Consider the following 22,435-nt stretch of genomic DNA (forward strand, 5'->3'; position numbering starts at 1 on the left):
CCCTTTTATTCGGAGTGCTTCATGGTAAATGAAGTTCATTTTATGTCACGCTACCAGCAAGACACGTGGAAAGTGCTCAGTGCTGTTTGTGACTAATGCGCCGATTACTAATACTACAAATATTTGTAAGTAATACTAGGCCTACACTATAAACATTTCGTGCAATGTTAATATTCGTATTTAATTATTATTATTATTATTATTATGCCTATTAGAACAATACAAACCACATATCCATACTAAATAAACAGCCTAAATAGTTATAGTTTAAAACAAATCTAAATAAACTCCTAAACAAATCTCTATTTAGTTAATCGTTTGAAATACAACATTTTGATTTCTTATTGATATGTTTTAGATAGCGTATATATACAAACAAAGCAAGTTGTAAAAACAATAAAACATGAATCGGCTGTCAAATTTGCCTTTTCATTCAATTTTATGAAATTTACTACACAAAATCATGAGGTTAAATATAAATTAAACACACACACACAATATATATATATATATATATATATATATATATATATATATATATATATATATATATATATATATAACCTTCTGCAGTTAATATAAAAAAAAATGTCCAGATATCAATGAAAAATACTTTAATTCTTTACAAAATCTCTGAGAATAACATACTTTTTGTTGTTATGACTGTGATTGTCAAAAATTAAATCTGTATAAAGTAGTTTATTTTTTTCATTTTGAAATTATAAATGCCTGAATAATGGTTTCAATACTCTGACATACATACATATAAAAAAATCCATTGTAACCAATAAAAATACATACATCTTATAATCCTATCACACATATCTAGATAAAATACAGCAAACCCTTATCAAATGCATGTGCTGGTATTTCATAAGACCACATAACTTTTATGATTACAATTCAGTTGTTCTGTACAGATTATAAATAAACAGTCAACATAAAGATCAACTGTCAGACTCCCTAAAAAGCAAGGCAGATAGTGTATTTTTTCCCTCTCTCCTCAAAATAGTGCTACAGATAAGGAGCTTAAACAGTGGATTATAAGAGCTGCTGGATCAGTAAAAGGGTAAAAACAAGCACATAGTTGTGTTCACTCCCCCACAGGGTCATAGTACCAAACAGGGGGGCTCATGCAAACACACCAATACTGTCACTGACCCTTTCTCATTGCCCTATCTTTGCTCTGACCCACCTTACCACAACAAATAATATGTGACCCACCAGCACCCTTCCCCCATATTTTATATATATATATAAGTAATAAATCACCTAATTTGTTGGCTGTTATTGCAATTAAACATTCATTAACCAACCAACTTCTCATTTACTTATCCATTAGCTTTATTCCTTTTGAAATTCTTCATATAGGCCATGCACATTTTCTGAATCCATATTGTGGTCAAAGAATGTACACACATGGGGTGTCAATACTAGGAGTGCATTGCAGTCCTAAGGGCAAAACCCCTTTCAGTCATTTTCACAATGTTCCACCTCCATTAGTAATGATCCATTTCTGCACTTCCAACTATCTGTTTTCTAAATGCTATACTGGCTGTAGAGAATGAAATGGACTACAGGAGTCTGAAGCGGGATGAAGGGTGACTGCTTCAAAAAGCAGCTTTGTCTATGTGGCAGCTCGCAACTGAGCTCAGACAATCTATGTGGCCCACCAGCACCCTTCCCCCATACCTCCTCAGGGGGGCTCTGCTTCACTGCAGGATTAATCTGTCCCACCCTGTCCCCTTTGGTGAACTGCAATGCCAGTGTATGCACACATTAAATTAGTCAAATTCAAAAATATGAGTACTGTCATAACACTTCATAATGGAAGAAGCACCGTTATATTAGATAAAAGCTTGCAAATATTTAAAATATGACTTGAATAACATAAGATTAGTAATTTCATTTTGTTGGACCCTAAAGTATAGTAACACTTTTTTTTTTTTTTTTTTTAGATAATTTTGTGTTTCAGATACATAGAATGTTTAGCAAGTATTTAATATTCAACACTAGATGGCACTATACATTAAGAATAGGCCTAAGAAAAAAAAGCTTTTCAGATTAAAATGATGTTCAAATGTTTATGATTGGTTGTTCAAATGATCTTGATTAATTGAAAGTACCGTTATATAATATAATGTAATATAACATACTAAAAAACATAACTGGTCTTGATTTATTCATAGTACTGTTATATAATATAATATAATATAATATAATATAATATAATATAATATAATATAATATAATATAATATAATATGGGTTTGATTCCCAGGGAATGTAACCTCAGGAAATGTGACCTGAATACATGTAAGTCGCTTTATAAAAGCATCTTCCAAATGCATAAAAGCATCTGCCAAATACTTAAATGTAAATTATAATTTTGTTTTCTCCCTTACCTGGCTGACTAACTGGAAATATACAGCTGCATTGTGTAGGATGTGGTTATAGACGGTGGGTAGCAAAGAACACAAGAATCGAAATCTTGCTTTGCAAAGATTTCAACTTTGAAACTTGAATGACAAAGAACTCAACAAGGAAATAATCCGCATAGCATAACAGAATTTGCTACAGAACAAAATATGGAGAAAAGTATGAGTGCAAACTGTCTGTCTCTGTTGGACTGAAACTTTACTAGAAGTAAAAAAGTGTCAATAAATACAATCACTTTGCTAGTATAGGATCGCATACATTTCTTGTTCTGGATCATTCATTTAATGTTGATTCCAATACCAATAGATAGTAGCTTCCTTTAAAAATAGTTGCCATTGTAACATTCCATGACAGTTAAATTCAGTTAATTGCATCAGTTACAGTTAATACAACACAGAAGGAACTTGAAGCAAGCCATTCATTTTGTGATCCTCTGCAGAAAGTATTGTCTGTAAGTTTTGTGATTCATTTATATTCAATTTGTTAAATTTACTATTTATAAAGCTGTGTAATGTGGACTGTTAGCCATTTTAAGAACTATATACAACAAATTCATATTAGTGTTTTTTTTGTTGGAGATAACTAAGTAGTTCTATTATATTTACATCTCCTCTCTGTAGTTTCACTCTGTTTCAACATATTCATTGTGGTGTGGAATAAAGCAGCATTCTCCCACAAGCCTATGTGTTGGAAAGAGTTTACCTAGTTACTTCTGATGCCTAATACATGTATGAAAAAGGTTGATAGTATGTTTCAAATGTGTATATTTTCAATTATGTTCTTTTTTTGAAACAACTGCATGAAAAAAGCTGAAATGCGTGTTTGGTAATAACAGATCAGAGTACAATTGTCTGTGTTCAGAAATTATTACATTATATTAAATGTAAATAAGGTGAATGAAAACGGTTATAAATAGCTTAGCCCTTAAAGGGTTAAGGAACAAACCAGTTGAAAAAAAAAAAAACACTAGATCAGAGGACAGATAGGAAACCTCCTTTTTCTCACTTGCACAACACATTAACAAAAGCACTACATGAATCAGAGGTAGGTTTGAGATTTATCTATCTACTGAAAAACAAACATTCTACTTTTAACAATCTTTGTTATTTGTTGTTGTTGTTTATTGGATTACTTAAATGTTATTTTACACTTTAACGTCCTTTCTTTTCTATCTCACAGCTTATGAAAAACATAAAATAAATTCATCTAAAAAATAAAAAAAGATGGATACTTTCAATCAAACCAACTCTTCAAGGAATGTAAACACCACCACTGCATTGAATCAAAATATGGACAAGATCATCGGTTTGGCCTTAATTGTCATTCTTTTTATCACCATGGTGTCTCTTGGTTGCACAATGGAGATCTCAAAGATCAAGAATCATCTCACCAAACCCAAAGGGGTGGCAATTGCAGTTTTGGCTCAATATGGTATAATGCCCCTCACAGCCTTCTGCCTAGCAAAGCTGTTTCATTTAGGTGCTATGGAGAGCATATCTGTGTTAATTTGTGGATGCTGTCCTGGAGGAAACATCTCAAACATCTTTACTCTGGCCCTCCAGGGAGACATGAACCTCAGGTAATTCTTGAGACAATAAATATTTTCCAATAGTAGAATAAGGAAAAAGATGAGCTTCATCTTATTGAGAAATCTGCTGCAAAAATGCAAGATCTATGGATTTCCTTTAGTTTACATAGCCAATTGGGCAATAACAGATCAGTGACAATCAGCAAATCAGGTGTTTGTTTTTAGCCCAGATGTTTGCATAGAATGTTCAAGTAGCCTAGAGTGGTAGGTGAGTTAATTTGTTAAAACTATACAGCTTTTTTATCATTATTTAGAAACCCTAAAAAATAAAACAATTGCAGTTAATTTCATTATTTACTGTAGCACACATTCCAATTCCAATTTTGAGGAAAGATAAAGCAAAACAGGATGTTTTTGTCACGGATCTGCTGCAGCCATCCTCTAATGCTTTTCTCGTTAAAGTTTCTATAATTATATATATTTCATACTAACGGAGCTTCAGTTTATTGCATAAAACATACCGTTGGAATTATCTCATATGTGACCTGATCCAGCAAAATGAGTCACAGTGACCCAAATTTCAAAATTGAGATTTTGGTATCAATGGAAAGATGAGCTTTAAAATGATATCCTAGTCAAAGTCATACCTTGAATAGTTTTAAAGATATACCCATTTGAATTATGGTCGTCTGCCCTCTTTTTCCAATTGAAAACCTGAGAAAATCGCTTTTAAAGTTTTTTGCCCGTTTTTTGTTGATATCCTTCAAAATCCATTGCATTTAAAGGGATAAACTATTTATTTTACAGCTTAATTTGACCAAAGACATTTTTATATATATAAATGCTAAACCAGGCTGAAGCTCAAATTATTTGAAAGTATATACTTATTTGAATTAACCCTTTAAGACCTGAAGGCTTTTTTAGAGTTTTTTTTCTTTTCTTTTTTTTTCTGAGCGACACACTCAAAAGTAAAGACTCATAACTCCAAAACTCTAGCAAGGAGAGTCAAAAGGTAGGTATCATTTGCTAGAAAACAATCAAAATTTTAAGAAAATATAAATTACATTACATTTGGACATTTTCTTGCTGAGAAACAGCTGATAAAATACAAAAATATATATATACTTTTTTTAAAAATAATTTTTCTTTTTTTATTTGACATGGAATAACTCAGGAACACAATAAGATCGCTAAAAAAAATATTTTTTGGTGATGCTCTCCTATATGTGAGCTGCATCTGGTTCAAATTTCGTGGTGATAGCATAAAGAATAGTTTGAAAAATTGTTGTTCATTTTTTCCGCAGCCAGGTGGCGCCAACGGGCGGTAAACTGCGGTTTAGAGATTCTAAGCTTTGAAATGATATCTATTTTGTGTTATTCCACGTTGGAAAATGAACATGGATTAGTCCGAGAACATTGGATACACACTGCATCCCGGAGAGATGAGAGACATGTTTTTAGCCAAGTATGTTAAATTATTCCGTGAGTAATATCTTGTGATCAACGGAATATATTATATTGATTTTGGATTCGTTTTAATCTTGAGAATCTGCTTTAAATATTGATGTGCCATTTTTATGATCTATGCAGTTTTCATGAAGTTATGAGCACGTGAAATATACATGCCTGTATTCAGTTAGCGGCTGTGCTATTTCTTTTTCACTTAATGCTCATAAGTGATGAGAGGAGTTGAGAAGTTCATTTCCAGCGAATTTAGTAAAACCATGTCAAATTTAATAGCCATTTAAATACCTTTACTCATTTATCTGGACTACGAAACTTTGGGAGATTATTTTTGAAAGACTGTTCTTTGAAATTAGCTTTAAAAAAACAACAAAAAAACAATTTTTTCATTGTTTTTCCACATTATTGGCCCATGTCTTAAAATAGAACGTTGCGACTTCCGACTCATTTCGCCAGCGCGGGTAACATATATATTTTTATATATAATAACGATGTGATATGGTAATAATAGCCACTTTAATAACAATGAAAATTATTCCCCCGGTTTCACAGACAAGGCTTAAACTAGAATTGTCACGGTAAATCACAGAGACGCACAGGCAAGATCCAAGTGCAAGGTTTTAATGGGTAATCCAAAGTCCTAATCCAGAAACAGGCAGGGGTCAAAATCCACAAAGCAGTCAAACAGGAAACAAGAAAACAAACAAAGAAACTGGTGACCTGAACTGAAAACTCCATGACTAAAACAGAAACAAACAGACACTGATGAGGGAACACAAAACAGCCGGGTGCAATGACATGAGATAATGAGTCCGGGAAGTGCGTTATGGGTAATGAAGTTCACAAGTGGGGTGAGACACAGTCCGGGTTGGAGTGCCGTCTAGTGGCAGACAAGGGCACTCCTAGTAATGATCATGACATTACCTCAAAGGAGCGGCTACCAAACGCTCCGCCCGACACAAAAAAAACCAAAAACACAAAAACTCAGGAGGGAGGTGGAAAGGAGGAGGACCAGGGGGAGGGATGGTGGGCCAGGTCCAGAGTCTCCAACAGAAGGCCAGGGGGGAGCCGGGGGGGAACAGTCCATGGAGACTCTAGTGGGGTCGGGGGCAAGTTGCCAAGGTGGTGCTGGAGGAACTGACCAAGCGGGTGTCAACAGGCCTGGGGTCCTGGCTGACTGCCAGGGTGGCGCTGGAGGAACTGACCATGCGGGTGCCAGCAGGTCTGGAGTCCTGGCTGACTGCCAGGGCGGCGCTGGAGGAACTGACCATGCGGGTGCCAGCAGGTCTGGAGTCCTGGCTGACTGCCAGGGCGGCGCTGGAGGCGCTTAGTCGGCGACGGCAGGGCAAGGCGCTTACTCACTGGCTGGAGAGGGCTCTGGAGTGGACTCACTGACTGGACCGGGCTCTGGAGTGGACTCACTGGCTGGAGCGGACTCACTGACTGGAGCGGGCTCTGGAGCGAACTCACTGACTGGAGCGGGCTCTGGAGTGGAGTCACTGGCTGAAGCGAACTCACTGACTGGAGCGGGCTCTGGAGTGGACTCACTGGCTGGAGCGGACTCACTGACTGGAGCGGGCTCTGGAGCGAACTCACTGGCTGGAGTGGGCTCTGGAGCGGGCTCACTGGCTGGAGCGGACTCACTGACTGGAGCGGACTCACTGACTGGAGCGGACTCACTGGCTGGAGCGGGATCTGGGACGGATTCACTGACTGGAGTGGACTCCCTGACTGGAGCGGACTCCCTGACTGGAGCGGACTCCCTGACTGGAGCGGACTCCCTGACTGGAGCGGACTCCCTGACTGGAGCGGGCTCCCTGACTGGAGCGGGCTCCCTGACTGGAGCGGGCTCCCTGACTGGAGCGGGCTCCCTGACTGGAGCGGGCTCCCTGACTGGAGCGGACTCCCTGACTGGAGCGGGCTCTGGAGTGGACTCACTGGCTGGAGCGGGCTCTGGAGCGAACTCACTGGCTGGAGCGGGCTCTGGAGTGGACTCACTGGCTGGAGCGAGCTCACTGACTGGAGCGGGCTCTGGAGTGGACTCACTGGCTGGAGCGGACTCACTGACTGGAGCGGGCTCTGGAGCGAACTCACTGGCTGGAGTGGGCTCTGGAGTGGACTCACTGGCTGGAGCGGACTCACTGACTGGAGCGGGCTCTGGAGCGGACTCACTGGCTGGAGCGGGATCTGGGACGGATTCACTGACTGGAGTGGGCTCACTGACTGGAGTGGACTCCCTGACTGGAGCAGGCTCTGGAGTGGACTCAGTGGCTGGAGCGGGCTCTGGAGCAAACTCACTGACTGGAGCGGGCTCTGGAGTGGACTCACTGGCTGGAGCGAACTTACTGACTGGAGCGGGCTCTGGAGTGGACTCACTGGCTGGAGCGGACTCACTGACTGGAGCGGGCTCTGGAGCGAACTCACTGGCTGGAGTGGGCTCTGGAGCGGGCTCACTGGCTGGAGCGGACTCACTGACTGGAGCGGGCTCTGGAGCGGACTCACTGGCTGGAGCAGGATCTGGGACGGATTCACTGACTGGAGTGGGCTAACTGACTGGAGCGGACTCCCTGACTGGAGCGGGCTCACTGACTGGAGCGGACTCCCTGACTGGAGCGGGCTCACTGACTGGAGCGGGCTCACTGACTGGGGCGGGCTCACTGACTGGAGCGGGCTCTGGAGCGAACTCACTGGCTGGAGCGGGCTCTGGAGTGGACTCACTGGCTGGAGCTGGAGCGGACTCACTGGCTGGAGCGGGCTCTGGAGCGGACTCACTGGCTGGAGCGGGCTCTGGAGCGGACTCACTGGCTGGAGCGGGCTCACTGGCGGACTCACTGGCTGGAGCGGGCTCTGGAGCGGGCTCTGGAGCGGACTCACTGGCTGGAGCGGACTCACTGGCTGGAGCGAGCTCTGGAGCGGACTCACTGGCTGGAGCGGGCTCTGGAGCGGACTCACTGGCTGGAGCGGACTCACTGGCTGGAGCGGGCTCTGGAGCGGACTCACTGGCTGGAGCGGACTCACTGGCTGGAGCGGGCTCTGGAGCGGACTCACTGGCTGGAGCGGACTCACTGGCTGGAGCGGGCTCTGGAGCGGACTCACTGGCTGGAGCGGGCTCTGGAGCGGACTCACTGGCTGGAGCGGACTCTGGAGCGGACTCACTGGCTGGAGCGGACTCACTGGCTGGAGCGGGCTCTGGAACGGACTCACTGGCTGGTGTGGGCTCTGGAGCGGACTCACTGGCTGGAGCGGGCTCTGGAGCGGACTCACTGGCTGGAGTGGGCTCTGGAGCGGACTCACTGGCTGGAGTGGGCTCTGGAGCGGACTCACTGGCTGGAGCGGACTCACTGGCTGGAGCGGGCTCTGGAGCGGACTCACTGGCTGGAGCGGACTCACTGGCTGGAGCGGGCTCTGGAGCGGACTCACTGGCTGGAGTGGGCTCTGGAGCGGACTCACTGGCTGGAGCGGGCTCTGGAGCGGACTCACTGGCTGGAGCGGACTCACTGGCTGGAGCGGGCTCTGGAGCGGACTCACTGGCTGGAGCGGGCTCTGGAGCGGACTCACTGGCTGGAGCGGGCTCTGGAGCGGACTCACTGGCTGGAGCGGACTCACTGGCTGGAGCGGGCTCTGGAGCGGACTCACTGGCTGGAGCGGGCTCTGGAGCGGACTCACTGGCTGGAGCGGGCTCTGGAGCGGACTCACTGGCTGGAGCGGACTCACTGGCTGGAGCGGGCTCTGGAGCGGACTCACTGGCTGGAGCGGGCTCTGGAGCGGACTCACTGGCTGGAGCGGACTCACTGGCTGGAGCGGGCTCTGGAGCGGACTCACTGGCTGGAGTGGGCTCTGGAGCGGACTCACTGGCTGGAGCGGGCTCTGGAGCGGACTCACTGGCTGGAGCGGACTCACTGGCTGGAGCGGGCTCTGGAGCGGACTCACTGGCTGGAGCGGGCTCTGGAGCGGACTCACTGGCTGGAGCGGACTCACTGGCTGGAGCGGGCTCTGGAGCGGACTCACTGGCTGGAGTGGGCTCTGGAGCGGACTCACTGGCTGGAGCGGGCTCTGGAGCGGACTCACTGGCTGGAGCGGACTCACTGGCTGGAGCGGGCTCTGGAGCGGACTCACTGGCTGGAGCGGGCTCTGGAGCGGACTCACTGGCTGGAGCGGGCTCTGGAGCGGACTCACTGGCTGGAGCGGGCTCTGGAGCGGACTCACTGGCTGGAGCGGACTCACTGGCTGGAGCGGGCTCTGGAGCGGACTCACTGGCTGGAGCGGGCTCTGGAGCGGACTCACTGGCTGGAGCGGGCTCTGGAGCGGACTCAGTGGCTGGAGCGGACTCACTGGCTGGAGCGGGCTCTGGAGCGGACTCACTGGCTGGAGCGGGCTCTGGAGCGGACTCACTGGCTGGAGCGGACTCACTGGCTGGAGCGGACTCACTGGCTGGAGCGGGCTCTGGAGCGGACTCCCTGGCTGGAGCGGGCTCTGGAGCGGACTCACTGGCTGGAGCGGGCTCTGGAGCGGACTCCCTGGCTGGAGCGGACTCCCTGGCTGGAGCGGACTCCCTGGCTGGAGCGGACTCCCTGGCTGGAGCGGACTCACGGGCCTTGAAGGATGAAGGAAGCCTTCTTCCTTCTCCTCCTCCTCCTCCTTTTACCTGGGTGAAGCAGAGGCTCAGTGCCCACCTCCTCTGTGGCTTCTGGAACGGATTCACAGGCTGGAGCATGCACACTGACTGGAGTGAACTCATGGGTTGGAGCGTGTTCTGGTTGACACGGTACGGCCCCCCTACTCCGACGTTGGAGGTAGTGGACGAACCCCCAAAAGTCCAGGTCTCCCAGTCCATCCATCTCCCACTGAGGTAGCGAGTTATCCAGGCAACCATTCAAAAGGTCCATTAAGGCCGCATCATTATATCCCAGCCCTACCGCCAGGGTCCAAAACAATTGGGCAAAACCACCCACCTCATTGCCCTGTTGTTTCATGGTAGTTAAATTCTGTAGTTGAGCCATCCGCTCCCTCACAGTAGCCGGAGGAGTGATTTGAATACCCATCCTGCTGGATCTAGTTGTGATGGAGTTTTCTGTCACGGTAAATCACAGAGACGAACAGGCAAGATCCAAGTGCAAGGTTTTAATGGGTAATCCAAAGTCCTAATCCAGAAACAGGCAGGGGTCAAAATCCACAAAGCAGTCAAACAGGAAACAAGAAAACAAACAAAGAAACTGGTGACCTGAACTGAAAACTCCATGACTAAAACAGAAACAAACAGGGTATAAATAGACAGACACTGATGAGGGAACACAAAACAGCTGGGTGCAATGACATGAGATAATGAGTCCGGGAAGTGCGTTATGGGTAATGAAGTTCACAAGTGGGGTGAGACACAGTCCGGGTTGGAGTGCCCTCTAGTGGCAGACAAGGGCACTCCTAGTAATGATCATGACAAGACTCAAATGCATGTTTGAGCTGTTTTAAAATATTTCAAAATTATGTCTTAAAGTTCCCCTGTGGTGAAAATCAAGTTTATAATGTTGTTTATGTCTATGTGTTTTTAATCTTCTTTTAAGACAAACCATGTGCAAATTCAAAAGTCAACACCATTGCAGTGATCTAAAGACAGTCTCAAACCCACGGTTTGAAATCGCTGGTGTTTGTGATGTCACAAACTACCGTGTAACCAATCACATCAACATGCTGGGGGGCTTTAGCATTTCATTAACTGACCAACCAGGTTATCCCAGAATATTTTTCTGTTGATATGATATTGAACTATAGCAGGTGTATTACGATGCTATGATGAACTATATGCCTTTCTCCACTGACGTTCTATCTAAGTTGTTCAAATCCTATTGATTTTTAAGCTGGGGACACACTTAATGACTACTGAGCTCAACACATAGACTGTCTGCTTTGACTGAAGCAGATTTAAATACTTGCACACAGAATATAAACACTGACTGTAAACACCGACTGAGTGCAACTGGCTCTGGCTCTGACTCTTACTCTTCGCGTTTGGGCATGATCAGTAAGTATCAAATTACATTCATAATCGGCCTTACAGTAGTTAAGTGTGTCCCCGGCTTTATTAGAAGGCAGCTGTCTGACTTTGACATGACAAACAGGAACATGGTTTGTGTAACATTAGCAACACATTATTAGCAGATGTTTGACAATGTAGTCAAGCAAAAGACTAATCATATTAATTGCGTTATGTGGCTTACATTGTAAAAAGCAATTCCTTTGTGCAGCATTTACCTCAGCAAATTGACAGTGGATCTCTGGGCCCATGAGAGTGAGTGGAGGCGGGGCTAATTAGCATATTCATTGATCCGTGTATAATAAATGAGGCAAGGTGTAGAGTTACATTTATTTTAAGGCATTAAGATTTTTTTTCACAGGAAAAAACATTTAAATATGTAATTAAAAAAAAAATAGTTTTAATGGATACAATTATTGAAGGGGTACTTTAAATATGTCAGTGCCATTGTCTCAAGATGCACACCAGTAATGTTTTTTTTTTTCTTTTTCTAAGGTACATTAATAAAAGCTAATTAAATGCTCTAATTGAACTAAGGCCTACTCTTGGCTTACTCTAAGATCTGTCTGTGAAACTGGGCCCTAGGTTCTAAATTTATTCTAGTGAATTGTTTTGCCTTTAAAGTTGCTCTTTTTAGTGTTGGAAAGTCCAAATCATCCTAACGACTTTGTTTGAACATAAACAATGGATCAATTCAGTAATTCATGTCCTTGTGCGCATTTTAGACCTTCTTTTGATACTCTGAAATGATACAAGGTACACTATTTAACATGTATGCTCCGTTTTTGTTTAGTTGTAGTTCCTGTACCTGTTTCCTTTGTTCTCATTTTCCAGCTACTAGTTTCTTTCTATGGTTAGGCTACTGATGAGTTACACACCAGCTTCTGTGTATTGCGTGGTTATGTTATTTCTCACCCTCATGTTGTTTCAAACCCGCAAGGTCTTCAGAACACAAATTAAGATATTTTAGATGAAATCCAAGAGGTTTTTTTATCTTCTATAGAAAGCAACGAAATTACCACATTCAATATCCAGAGAAGTAGTAAAGACATTGTTAAAATAATCAACGTGACTAGTGGTTTAACCTTAATGTTATGAAGCGATGAGAATACTTTTTGTGACCATGTTTCTGACAGAGTTGACACAAACTAAGTGAATAAATGTTCATTTTTAGAAGAAACTTTTTTTTTTTTTTTCATAAAAACATGTTCCCTTACATGGTCCATTATCTGAGACCTTTCTAATAATGTAGTATTAAAAATTTAAAAACTAACATCTAAAACATGTTTTTCCCTTATCTTACGAATCAGTGAACGTCATTAATTTAAAAATATCTAATTTCTAATTAGAAATTTTATGCAAAACAAAAGCATAAAATATTGCACCTACATGCACAGATTACATTCTTTTTTTATTTCTAGGTGTTCGCAGGTGCCACAAACCATATTCATCTGCAGTCACGCAGAGCCAAAGCACAACCGAAACAATGTTCTTTCACAAAATGCATGCAGTTTTGTTTTTTAGCCACTAGAGGGCCAAAAGTTACATAGTGCACCTTTAATATATTATCTTATGCTGGGAACACACCACAAGATAATCAGGGGTGCACATAAGTGGTACGCAGGTGCGCATGCACGGTAAAAATAAACAATGCGCACCAGAAAACATGGAAGGAAGCGCTTTTGAGTACCAACATTTTTTGAGGACCGGTTCACAGGGACGCGTTTACTTACAGGAGTAGGATTTTTCTCCATCTCTGGTAAGATAGCAATCATGATGATATGTCTGTTCTTCAATTATTATTTGCGCAACAGATCGCAGTTAAACCGTTATCCATATAGCCACACGCCCCTGAAACGCGTGCATGGAGAGAGAGAGAGACAGTCAGACAGTGCTCGAACACCAAATTAATTTACTTGTGCTTGAACGGACACATACACAAAATTATGTCAAAATACCTGTCTCTGCAAGTATTCTCTTGGTTATGCCGAAAGTGAACAGTTGAGAAAGAAACCGGATGTGTGCCAGTTTTTCGGTCCGTGCTTTCCTTCTTAAAGTGACAGCAGCCTTTGCTGTTGTCTGTGTCATTAAATAATGTTAATAATAATAATAAAAAAAAATCATTATCATCATCTACCATTTTCGAGAGAAAAGAAAATAGTGAGGAGAGAAGTCAGGAGGAAAGTGATGAGGACAGCTTTTAGGATAACGCTGCATTCACACGGGGCGTCGGCATCAACGCTTCTTGTTTACTTTGAATGGGTGACGTGTTGCCAAATTGAATTGTTGTGGGCTCTGTTTGGATTTGGACAGCAGAGATGAAGGATCAGCTTGTAGATTTGTGGCAACAGCACGAGTATTTATACATTGTGTCCTGTAAAACATAACAAAATCATTCCAAACACTATCAATGCAATTTTTTTCCTGCCTATCATCCATCATGTTTATTCTGAAGTCTCAAGAGATTTTGCAGGATTTCCCGTGTGCACAGTTGGGACTCTGGTTGAAAATCAGTTTGATATGACAAAGACAGCACACCACACACTATAGGAGCAAAATCTTTTTTTGGTCTCTTACATTTTGAAAATCTTATAAGTTTGCAAAAATCTCTTAGTGTGTGCCCAGCATAAGTTACATTAATAGTTTGTAGTTCTAGAATTTAGAGAAAAAAATATATGTTTGCCTGTCAATATTGAAGACAGCTTATGTTGCACAAAGTATTTCCTTATATCTTAATTGAACTATTTCTCTCTCTCTCTCTCTCTCTCTCTCTCTCTCAGTGTTGTGATGACTATGTGCTCCACAGCACTGGGATTGGTTATGATGCCCCTCCTGCTCTTAGTGTACAGCCTGGGTTTCCCAAACCTGGTGGAGTATGTTCCTTTCATTTGGATCACTTTGACCCTGATTTTGATTCTGGTTCCCTGCGGTATTGGGATCCTGATCAACTACCGAGTGCCCCAGTATTCTAAGATCATCATCCAGGTGTGTGTTAATTCATGTATGGATACTTTAACAATTTCTAGATTGTAATAAACTGAAATTAAACAAAAAATTCCAAAAATTGTGCTGTATTTACAGTGCACACGCACATTGTTCCTATACGGACGAATCACTGCCATGCTGATATTCGGAAAACAGCACCATGATGGTCATTTGTATGTTTCCCAGATTAATATGTCACATAATGAACACATGAAAAGGGTCCTATGTTCCCAGTTCAGTGTCAATGTCAAACTGTTAACACACATTAAACTCCCACGACGACGAGTAACACTGCTTTTATTTAACAGTTGAGTAAACAAGATGCTAACACTGCGTGGGGAAATCTTTTGTCCTTGATCATTCGAAATTCCTGATCCCGTGGAGTATTATTGAAATGACTGGATGTTGCAATAAATGTGACAGCACTTCAACTGACATTTTAGGTACAATTTCATTCAATGCCCATGCACATCAAAGATAACTAGAACGATAACATCTCCAGTTCCCAACGTAACCTTGGTTCCCTGAAATGAAGGAATGAGATGTTGCGTCATTCTATGGCACTCTGGTGAAACAGCTTTCTCCGAGAAATACTGAAGCCTGATGCATCTCCAGTTACCAACATAACCTTGGTTCCCTGAAATGAAGGAATGAGATGTTGTGTCATACTATGGCACTATGGTGAAACACCTTTCTCCTAGAAATAATAAAGCCTGGTTGCACCCCAATGGCCACTGGCAAGCAGCCAAGTTAGGGGTGTGAAGACTACCTAACCAGCGTTTCAGGGGTTCAGCGTGAATGTGAATGTGAGTTGGCTAAGTGACGGCAGCTTAGGCACCGCCTTGTTATGACAAACGTAGTAGTAGAGGAGGGGACGGCGCTTACCCAGCCACTGTAAACCAATGCCAAATTACAAGTAGGGATCGTTCAACCATATCGTGCTTTGTAGAAACTTGACCACCATGTCATTCCTGGCTGCTGACTGGCTGTTAACCTTGCTTTAAAATGATAAAAAGGCAGCAGCATATACTTTATAGAAGGTGTGCTGTCGCTGTCTAGGCATTCTTGTAAGGACAGAATGACTGGCATTGAGCAATTCACAGGGTTCTCCTCCCTTGAGCTGCACCAGCTCTCATAATCTCTCCATCAGCATAAAGGTGCCTTGTAGAAGCTTCAGTAATTGTATTCAGCATGCACTGAGACAGAGTAATTAACGCCACCAGATGTGCAGATCCACAATTCTGGATTGGGATGCCAGATAATGCCCTTCTCTTGAGAGAGGTGGTCTTCCCTATTCGGGATGGACCGGGTTGGATATGAATATGATGGTGACAAGCCATTGTGGCATCTCTATACTTGAGCATGGAGGGCATAGAGTCGCCTTCCAAGTAGGCCTACTGTTATATAAAAGACAAAGTAACTGATTCTGGGCAATTCTTCAGTGCTGTAGTCCCGTGTTTCAGACCAGTTAGTGAACTCTAACAAAGCAACATTCGAAAATGCCTGTGATGAGGCCTGTGATGTCTGAACATGAGAGCAGGCATATTTCAGGAACTGCAAACTTCAGGAATTGCTAAAAGTATTGGGATACCCATCCAAATCATTGAATTCAGGTGTTGCAATCAATTCCATGGCCATAGGTGTATAAAATCAAGCATCTAGGCATGCAGACTGCTTCTACAATCATTTGTGAAAGAATGGCTCGCTCTCAGGAGCTCAGTGAATTATATTCCATGGTCAACTGTTAGTGGTATCATAACAAAGTGGAAGCAATTGGGAACAACAGCAACACAGCCACGAAGTGGTAGGCCACATAAAATCACAGAGCGGAGTCAGCGCAGGTGCACAGTGCGCAGAAGTCGCCAACTTTCTGCACAGTCAATAGCAACAGACCTCCAGACTTTGTGTGTCCTTCAGATTAGCTCAAGAACAGTGCGTAGAGAGCTTCATGGAATGGGTTTCCATAGCCGAGCAGCTGCATCCAAGCCTTACATCACCAAGTGCAATGCAAAGCGTCAGATGCAGTAATGTAAAGCACACCGCCACTGGACTCTAGATCAGTGGAGACGTGTTCTCTGAAGTGACAAATCATGCTTCACTGTCTGGCAATCTGATGGATGAGTCTGGGTTTGGCGGTTGCCAGGAAAACGGTACTTGCCTGACTGCATTGTGCCAAGTGTAAAGTTTGGTGAAGGGGGGATTATGGTGTGGGGTTGTTTTTCAGGGAAAAGGAACTCTTAATGCTTCAGCATATCAAGACATTTTGGACAATTTCATGCTCCCAACTTTGTGGGAACAGTTTGGGGATGGCCACTTCCTGTTCCAACATGACTACCAGTGCACAAAGCAAGGTCCATAAAGACATAGATGAGTGAGTTTGGTGTGGAGGAACTTGACTGGCCTGCACAGAGTCCTGACCTCAGCCCAATAGAACACCTTTGGGATGAATTAGAGCGGAGACTGCGAGCCAGGCCTTCTCACCAACATCACTTGTGGAAACCTTGTGGAAAGCCTTCCCAGAAGAGTTGAAGCTGTTATAGCTACAAAGGGTGGGCCAACTCCATATTAAACCGTACGGATTAAGAATGGGATGTCATTAAAGTTCATGTGCTCGTAAAGGCAGGCGTCCCAAAACTTTTGGCAATATAGTGTACAATCCAGTCTCTTGGTCAAGATGATAGTGAGGAAGAGCTGGAGGAGGAGCTCTGATACTGATACACTTTGTGTTTGAAAATATACACATATATTACACCATCCAAAGGCAAGGAATACTAACGCTCATGGATGGATGGACAGAGTGGGAGGCACTCGGGCACTGAGATTGGTCAATGAAGTTGGAGGCCAGATGCTAATTCCATGTGAAGGCTATCCAAATCTGGAGAATCCTGATGCTCATTACATCACAATGAGAGCAGTTAGAACCCTCATTGGTGTACGAGTATTTTAAAATGTAATTATTTATAATGTGATTTGCATTTATAGGCTGTCTAAAAGCTAAAAAAGGCTGCCTCCGGACTAAGTTAAGCTCTACCCGTTACATCCAGAGACTAGGTGCTGGACATTTGGCTCTTCAGCGAGCATCACTTGCTCTAACCTTAACCCTAAACCTAGTTAGGTTATGCTCCACCCATTTGACCCATTTAGCTCTGCAGTGAGCATCACTTGAAAAAAATCCCCAACACAAACAGACCGGAACATGAAAACACAGACATACGCAGGATTACAGTTATAATGAGATTCCAGCCTAAGGCTACCAAGTGTTTATGCCCTTTAAAGCTCTGACATGTGATCTTGTAATTATGGTAATTCTGACATGTTGTGAAAACACTATATCACTACCAACACTTTAGAACACTGCTCGATCACGCAAACTGCTGTATTGTAAAGGATAATCTTCTGGCTAAATGTCATCAGCATAATAGACAAATTATATGAATTATAAGCATGTTCTGCAACTATTTTCCTGTTTTATTCCCTGTTGGCTTGTAGGTTGGGTTGATGATCTTGCTGATCTCCTTTGTTGTCATTGCTGTTCTTGCTGGTATAACTGGTGGAAGAAAAATTTTCACAGTGCTATCTCCTCAGCTTATAGCCACAGCTGCATTGATGCCATTGACTGGATACATATGTGGATATTTCCTGTCCACTCTGTTCAGGATGAATGCACCGTATGTATGTCCACCAGGATATGAAATTGTATTGTATCTGGGCAAGGTTTAAATCCATTTTCAAGATAGTCAACCAATTGATTTATTGTTCAGTCACAGTGCTTTTTTTTGTGATGTTTATTTGTGTCCTTGGGTCCTCAGTTGCAGACGGACTGTTTCTGTGGAGGTAGGCTGTCAGAACATCCAACTGTGTTCCACAATCCTGAAGGTGGCATTTCCTGATGAGTACATGGGTCAGCTGTATTTCTTTCCTCTTATCTACCTTGTGTTCCAGATAATTGAGGCTCTTATCTTCATAGTCCTGTTCAGATGCCATCAGAAGCTGAGACCATCCCAAGGTACATGAAGTCCATTAAACTTATGAAATTACACCTCTATAGCCCAAAGTATACTTCACTTTTTATGCACACGCGAAGGTCAGCGTACAGTGGGCGACGCAAATTTTGTCATCAGAAGAGTGTGCATACAACCGTATTTTTCATGTATTTTTCACAAGGTGGCGTCGATTTACAAGGTAGTCGAAGAAAACCTGCATAAACAGAACATACCGGAAAGCATGCAAGCTACAACAATAATGGCTGAATCCCAAATGGCACACTTCTACACACTTTCGGTCTTGTGGACTTACAATGGCTGCGTGTCCGTTAAGTCCACGAGACCTTAGGGTGTCCCATTCATCATTTTAGGTTTCAGAAGGGTGCTCGCGAGCCCCCTTTGCGGCCAATATGTGCACTTCAGCTGAGCCCGCAAGTTTGTGAGCTACACAGAGGATTTTACCTGGCAGTCAAAGCGGCATTACATCATGAAAGTGAGGACTCAGAGGAAGACTATCACGCTGCATTCACAGGGGGCGTAGGCGTTAACTCTTCTCATTTACTTTGAATGGGTGACGTCATGCGTTGCTGAACTGAATTGTGGGTTCCGTCTTGTTACGTCGCTTCACTCGCATTGTAAGCGGCAAAAGTTGAAGATTTCTCAACTTTTCAAGTGCCAATGCAGGCGTCAGCCAATCAGATCGCCTTATGCAAACACTCTAGAGCAGTCTCTAGCAAATTGTGTTCATGCAACACCGGAAAGTAATGTGATTGGCTGTTATCACTATAACGGTCGCATCGACACAAGCTTCAGACACACCCTCCGTCAAGCGTTAACGCAGACGCCCCGTGTGAATGCAACTTGAGGGTTTAGGGTGCCATTTGGGATTCAGCCATTAGCCAACATACGTACGCAGCAGCCAAGACCGAAAGTGCATAGAAGTGTGGCATTTGGGATTCATCCAATGGAGGCCTATAGATCTTATGGACCAGAGAAATGTGCACACAGCCTCTTTAGAATTTTGTCTTTCAACTATCGTTTTTGCGGTAGCCCTGTATATTTCTATGGCATCTCTGTCAAAGAATAATTAGCTGGTGAAGTGGATTTACTTATTGTAGTTAACAAAAGTTATCATGAACATTGTGATGTTTAAAGCAGATGTCTTAACAAATGTCAGTAGACCGGGAAGATTTTAAAACTAAGAGTTCATTCATAAATACGTAAGATTGCTGTGAAAATACAAACCGGAAGTCAAAGACAACGAGTGCAATGCTGAAAAGGGGAGGGGCTATATAAGGTCTTATAGACGGCAGATTGTGCGAAGAGGTTAGAAAGTACCCTTTTTTGTACAACTCTAGCATGAAAGAATACAAATATATTAACATGGGTTTTAACTTGTGGCAAGAGATTGCTCAAAACTCAAATGCCAAGTCAAGTGAAGTATACTTTGCAAGGCTGTGCATTCGTACACATACGCTAGCATAGCTATGTGTTAAAAAAAAACTATACCCAGGGCTTAAGGAGAAAGTTTACCAATGTATTTTATCTTTAAAGCAAAAAAAAAAAAAAAAAAAAAAAAAAATTAACCTAAAGATTGATGTAGCACTTATTTTTAAATTCTCATAAGTATTATAAATACTTAAGAACTGTTTTCTCTTCTCTTACACAGAAATACAAGTGTACACAGCAGTGGTGCCTACCCCCTGACAGTGACATCTTAGGGGACTCTATAGTGCTTGTTAAGCTGAAAAAGCAATGTTATGACCAAATATCATATATGCTGAACGGTTTTATTCCACTTTTATAGAAGAGTAAACAGATGAAACAGTAGGTGCAGAACAGAATGGCCAGTGTTAAAATAATTTTTGTTTACATTGAAATACTGCTAGTAACAATAAATTTGACTGTAGAACCTAATTGTTCTTTTGTACTGTCATCTAGTCTTAACTGAAACACTTATAATTGTTTTAATGCCATATAAATAATAAAATACACTATAGACCTACCCTAATAAAATGAAATGAACTTTTTTTTTGTAGTAGAAGTTTAAAAGTAGTGGTTTTCATCCAGGTTATGTAATTGGAGGATTTGTGTACTGTATAACAGGCTATGTTTTCATATAGAGGGTTCGATGAGAATACACTGTTTATGAACCTTTTTTATATATATATAATGCCATCTAAAATAAAAAACATCTTCCACACCTATTTAAAATGTATTGAGAATTATTTGAAATTGCTAATGCATTTCAAAAGATTTTAAAATCTACTTTAAATGACTTATTTTTCCACATAAATCTACACTCCATGCCATAATGACAGAGCAAAAAAAAGATCTGACAAATGTATCATAAAAGGAAAAACTAAAATAAGTACATTGCATAAATATTCAAACCCTAAACTCTTAAGCACTTAGTTAAAACACCTTTACAGTCTCAAGTCTTTTTGGGTATGATGTGACAAGCTTTACACATCTGCATTTGGCGATTTTCTGCCATTCTCCTCCTCAGATCCTCTCAAGCTCTTTCAGGATGGATTAGGATCGTTGGTGGCCAGACATTTTCAGGTTTCCCCAGAGATGTTCGATTGGGTTCAAGCCCAGGCTCTGGCTGGGCCACTCAAGGACATTCACAGAGTTGTCCATAAGCCACACTTGCATTGTCTTAGCTGTGTGCTTAGGGTCATTGTCGCGTAAGAAGGTGAACCTTCTGCCCGCAGTCCGAGGTTCTGGATGCTCTGGACTAGGTTTTCATTAAGGCTTACTCTCTATTTTGCTGTGTTGAGCTCTGACAAGTCCCCCAGTCCCTGACGATAAAGAACACCCCCACAGCATGATACTGCTAGCACCACACTTTACTTTTAGGATGGTATTGTGCAGGTGATGAGCATTGCCTGTTCCTCCATACATGCTTGGAACTGAGGTACATCAGACCAGAGAATACTGTTTCCCACAGTCTGAGAAAAAACTTCAGGTGCTTTTTTTGCAAATTCCAAGTGGGTTTTCATGTGTCTTCACTGAGAGGCTTGAGTCTGTCCACTCAAAGCCCAGTTTGGAGGAGTGTTGCAGTGATGTTTGTCCTCCATATATGATGATGAAACTCAACCAGAGCGACCATCAGCTTCTTGGTCACCACTCTAACCAAGGTCCTTCTCCATCGATTGCTCAGTTTGACCAGGAGGCCAGCTCTAGGAAGAGTCCTGGTTGTTCCAAACTTCTTCCATTAAGGATTATGGAGGCTACATGCTTCTGTAATCCTTCAATACAGCAGATTTTAGTTTTTTTTTTGTAGTCTTCCCCAGATCTGAGTCTTGACGCAATCCTGTCTCTACAGGCAGTTCCTTTTACCTCATGGCTTGGTTTTTGCTCTGATATGCATTTTCAGCTGTTACACATTTTATTGAGAGGTGTGTGCCTTTCCAAGTCATACCCAATCAATTGAATTTGCACAGATTAACTCCACTCGAAGTGTAGTAACATCTACAAGCAAAATTGGAATGCTCCTGAGCTAAATTTCATGTCTCAGAAACGGGTATGAATACTTGTAGTGGAGTAATGTAATTAATGCTTTTTATTTTTAATAAATTTGCAAAGTTGTCACAAATCTGTTTTGCTTTATTATGGTGAATGGAGTGTGGAGTGTAGATTAATGTAAAAAAAAAAAAAATGTAATTTTGAGTAATTTAACATAAGGGAGTAACATAAAATTGAAAAAAAAAATTCTTAAGAGGTTTAAATACTTTTGCAAGCCACCGTATTTGTAACATGACTATTTATAATATCTATTTAATAGATTAATAATAGCATTTTGACTAAAATAAAGTAATTACAAACCAGAAAACAAAACCCAGTATTGCAATGTATATTGTATATGCTGCTGTATATTAATACTTCAGTGGGTACGGAAAGTATTCAGACCCCCTTAAATTTTTCACTCTTTGTTATATTGCAGCCAAGTTCATTTTTTTCCTCATTAATGTACACACAGCACCCCATATTGACAGAAAAACAC

General features: G+C 42.4%; 1 protein-coding gene across 5 annotated transcripts; it reads left to right on the forward strand.

Annotated features, from left to right (window-relative positions):
- The first annotated feature begins 10 nt into the window (after positions 1–10).
- Positions 11–20,633, forward strand: slc10a1 (solute carrier family 10 member 1). Of its 5 annotated transcripts, XM_048206619.1 has the most exons (7): positions 11–125; positions 3,618–4,017; positions 14,239–14,443; positions 17,933–18,111; positions 18,253–18,277; positions 18,386–18,449; positions 20,096–20,633. In XM_048206619.1, exons 2-7 carry the CDS (start codon positions 3,662–3,664, stop codon positions 20,131–20,133), a joined length of 867 nt encoding a protein of 288 aa, XP_048062576.1. In that variant the 5' UTR covers positions 11–125; positions 3,618–3,661; the 3' UTR covers positions 20,134–20,633. The 5 variants fall into 5 exon arrangements, 4 of the variants coding, with proteins under 4 accessions (XP_048062576.1, XP_048062572.1, XP_048062575.1 ...); XR_007187021.1 differs by having other exon boundaries at positions 17,933–18,115; positions 18,253–18,449; XM_048206615.1 differs by having other exon boundaries at positions 12–125; positions 18,253–18,449.
- The last annotated feature ends 1,802 nt before the right edge of the window (positions 20,634–22,435 follow it).

The sequence above is a fragment of the Megalobrama amblycephala genome, linkage group LG11 (genome assembly GCF_018812025.1).
Source record: "Megalobrama amblycephala isolate DHTTF-2021 linkage group LG11, ASM1881202v1, whole genome shotgun sequence".
NCBI lineage: Eukaryota > Metazoa > Chordata > Actinopteri > Cypriniformes > Xenocyprididae > Megalobrama > Megalobrama amblycephala.

Bases quoted from the DNA above. Each gene is read 5' to 3' on its own strand.
- slc10a1 (XM_048206615.1), top strand. From the start codon at position 3,662: ATGGATACTTTCAATCAAACCAACTCTTCAAGGAATGTAAACACCACC. The intron at 4,018-14,238 runs GTAATTCTTGAG...TCTCTCTCTCAG, and splicing joins CAGGGAGACATGAACCTCAG to TGTTGTGATGACTATGTGCT. The intron at 18,112-18,252 runs GTATGTATGTCC...TTGGGTCCTCAG, and splicing joins CTGTTCAGGATGAATGCACC to TTGCAGACGGACTGTTTCTG.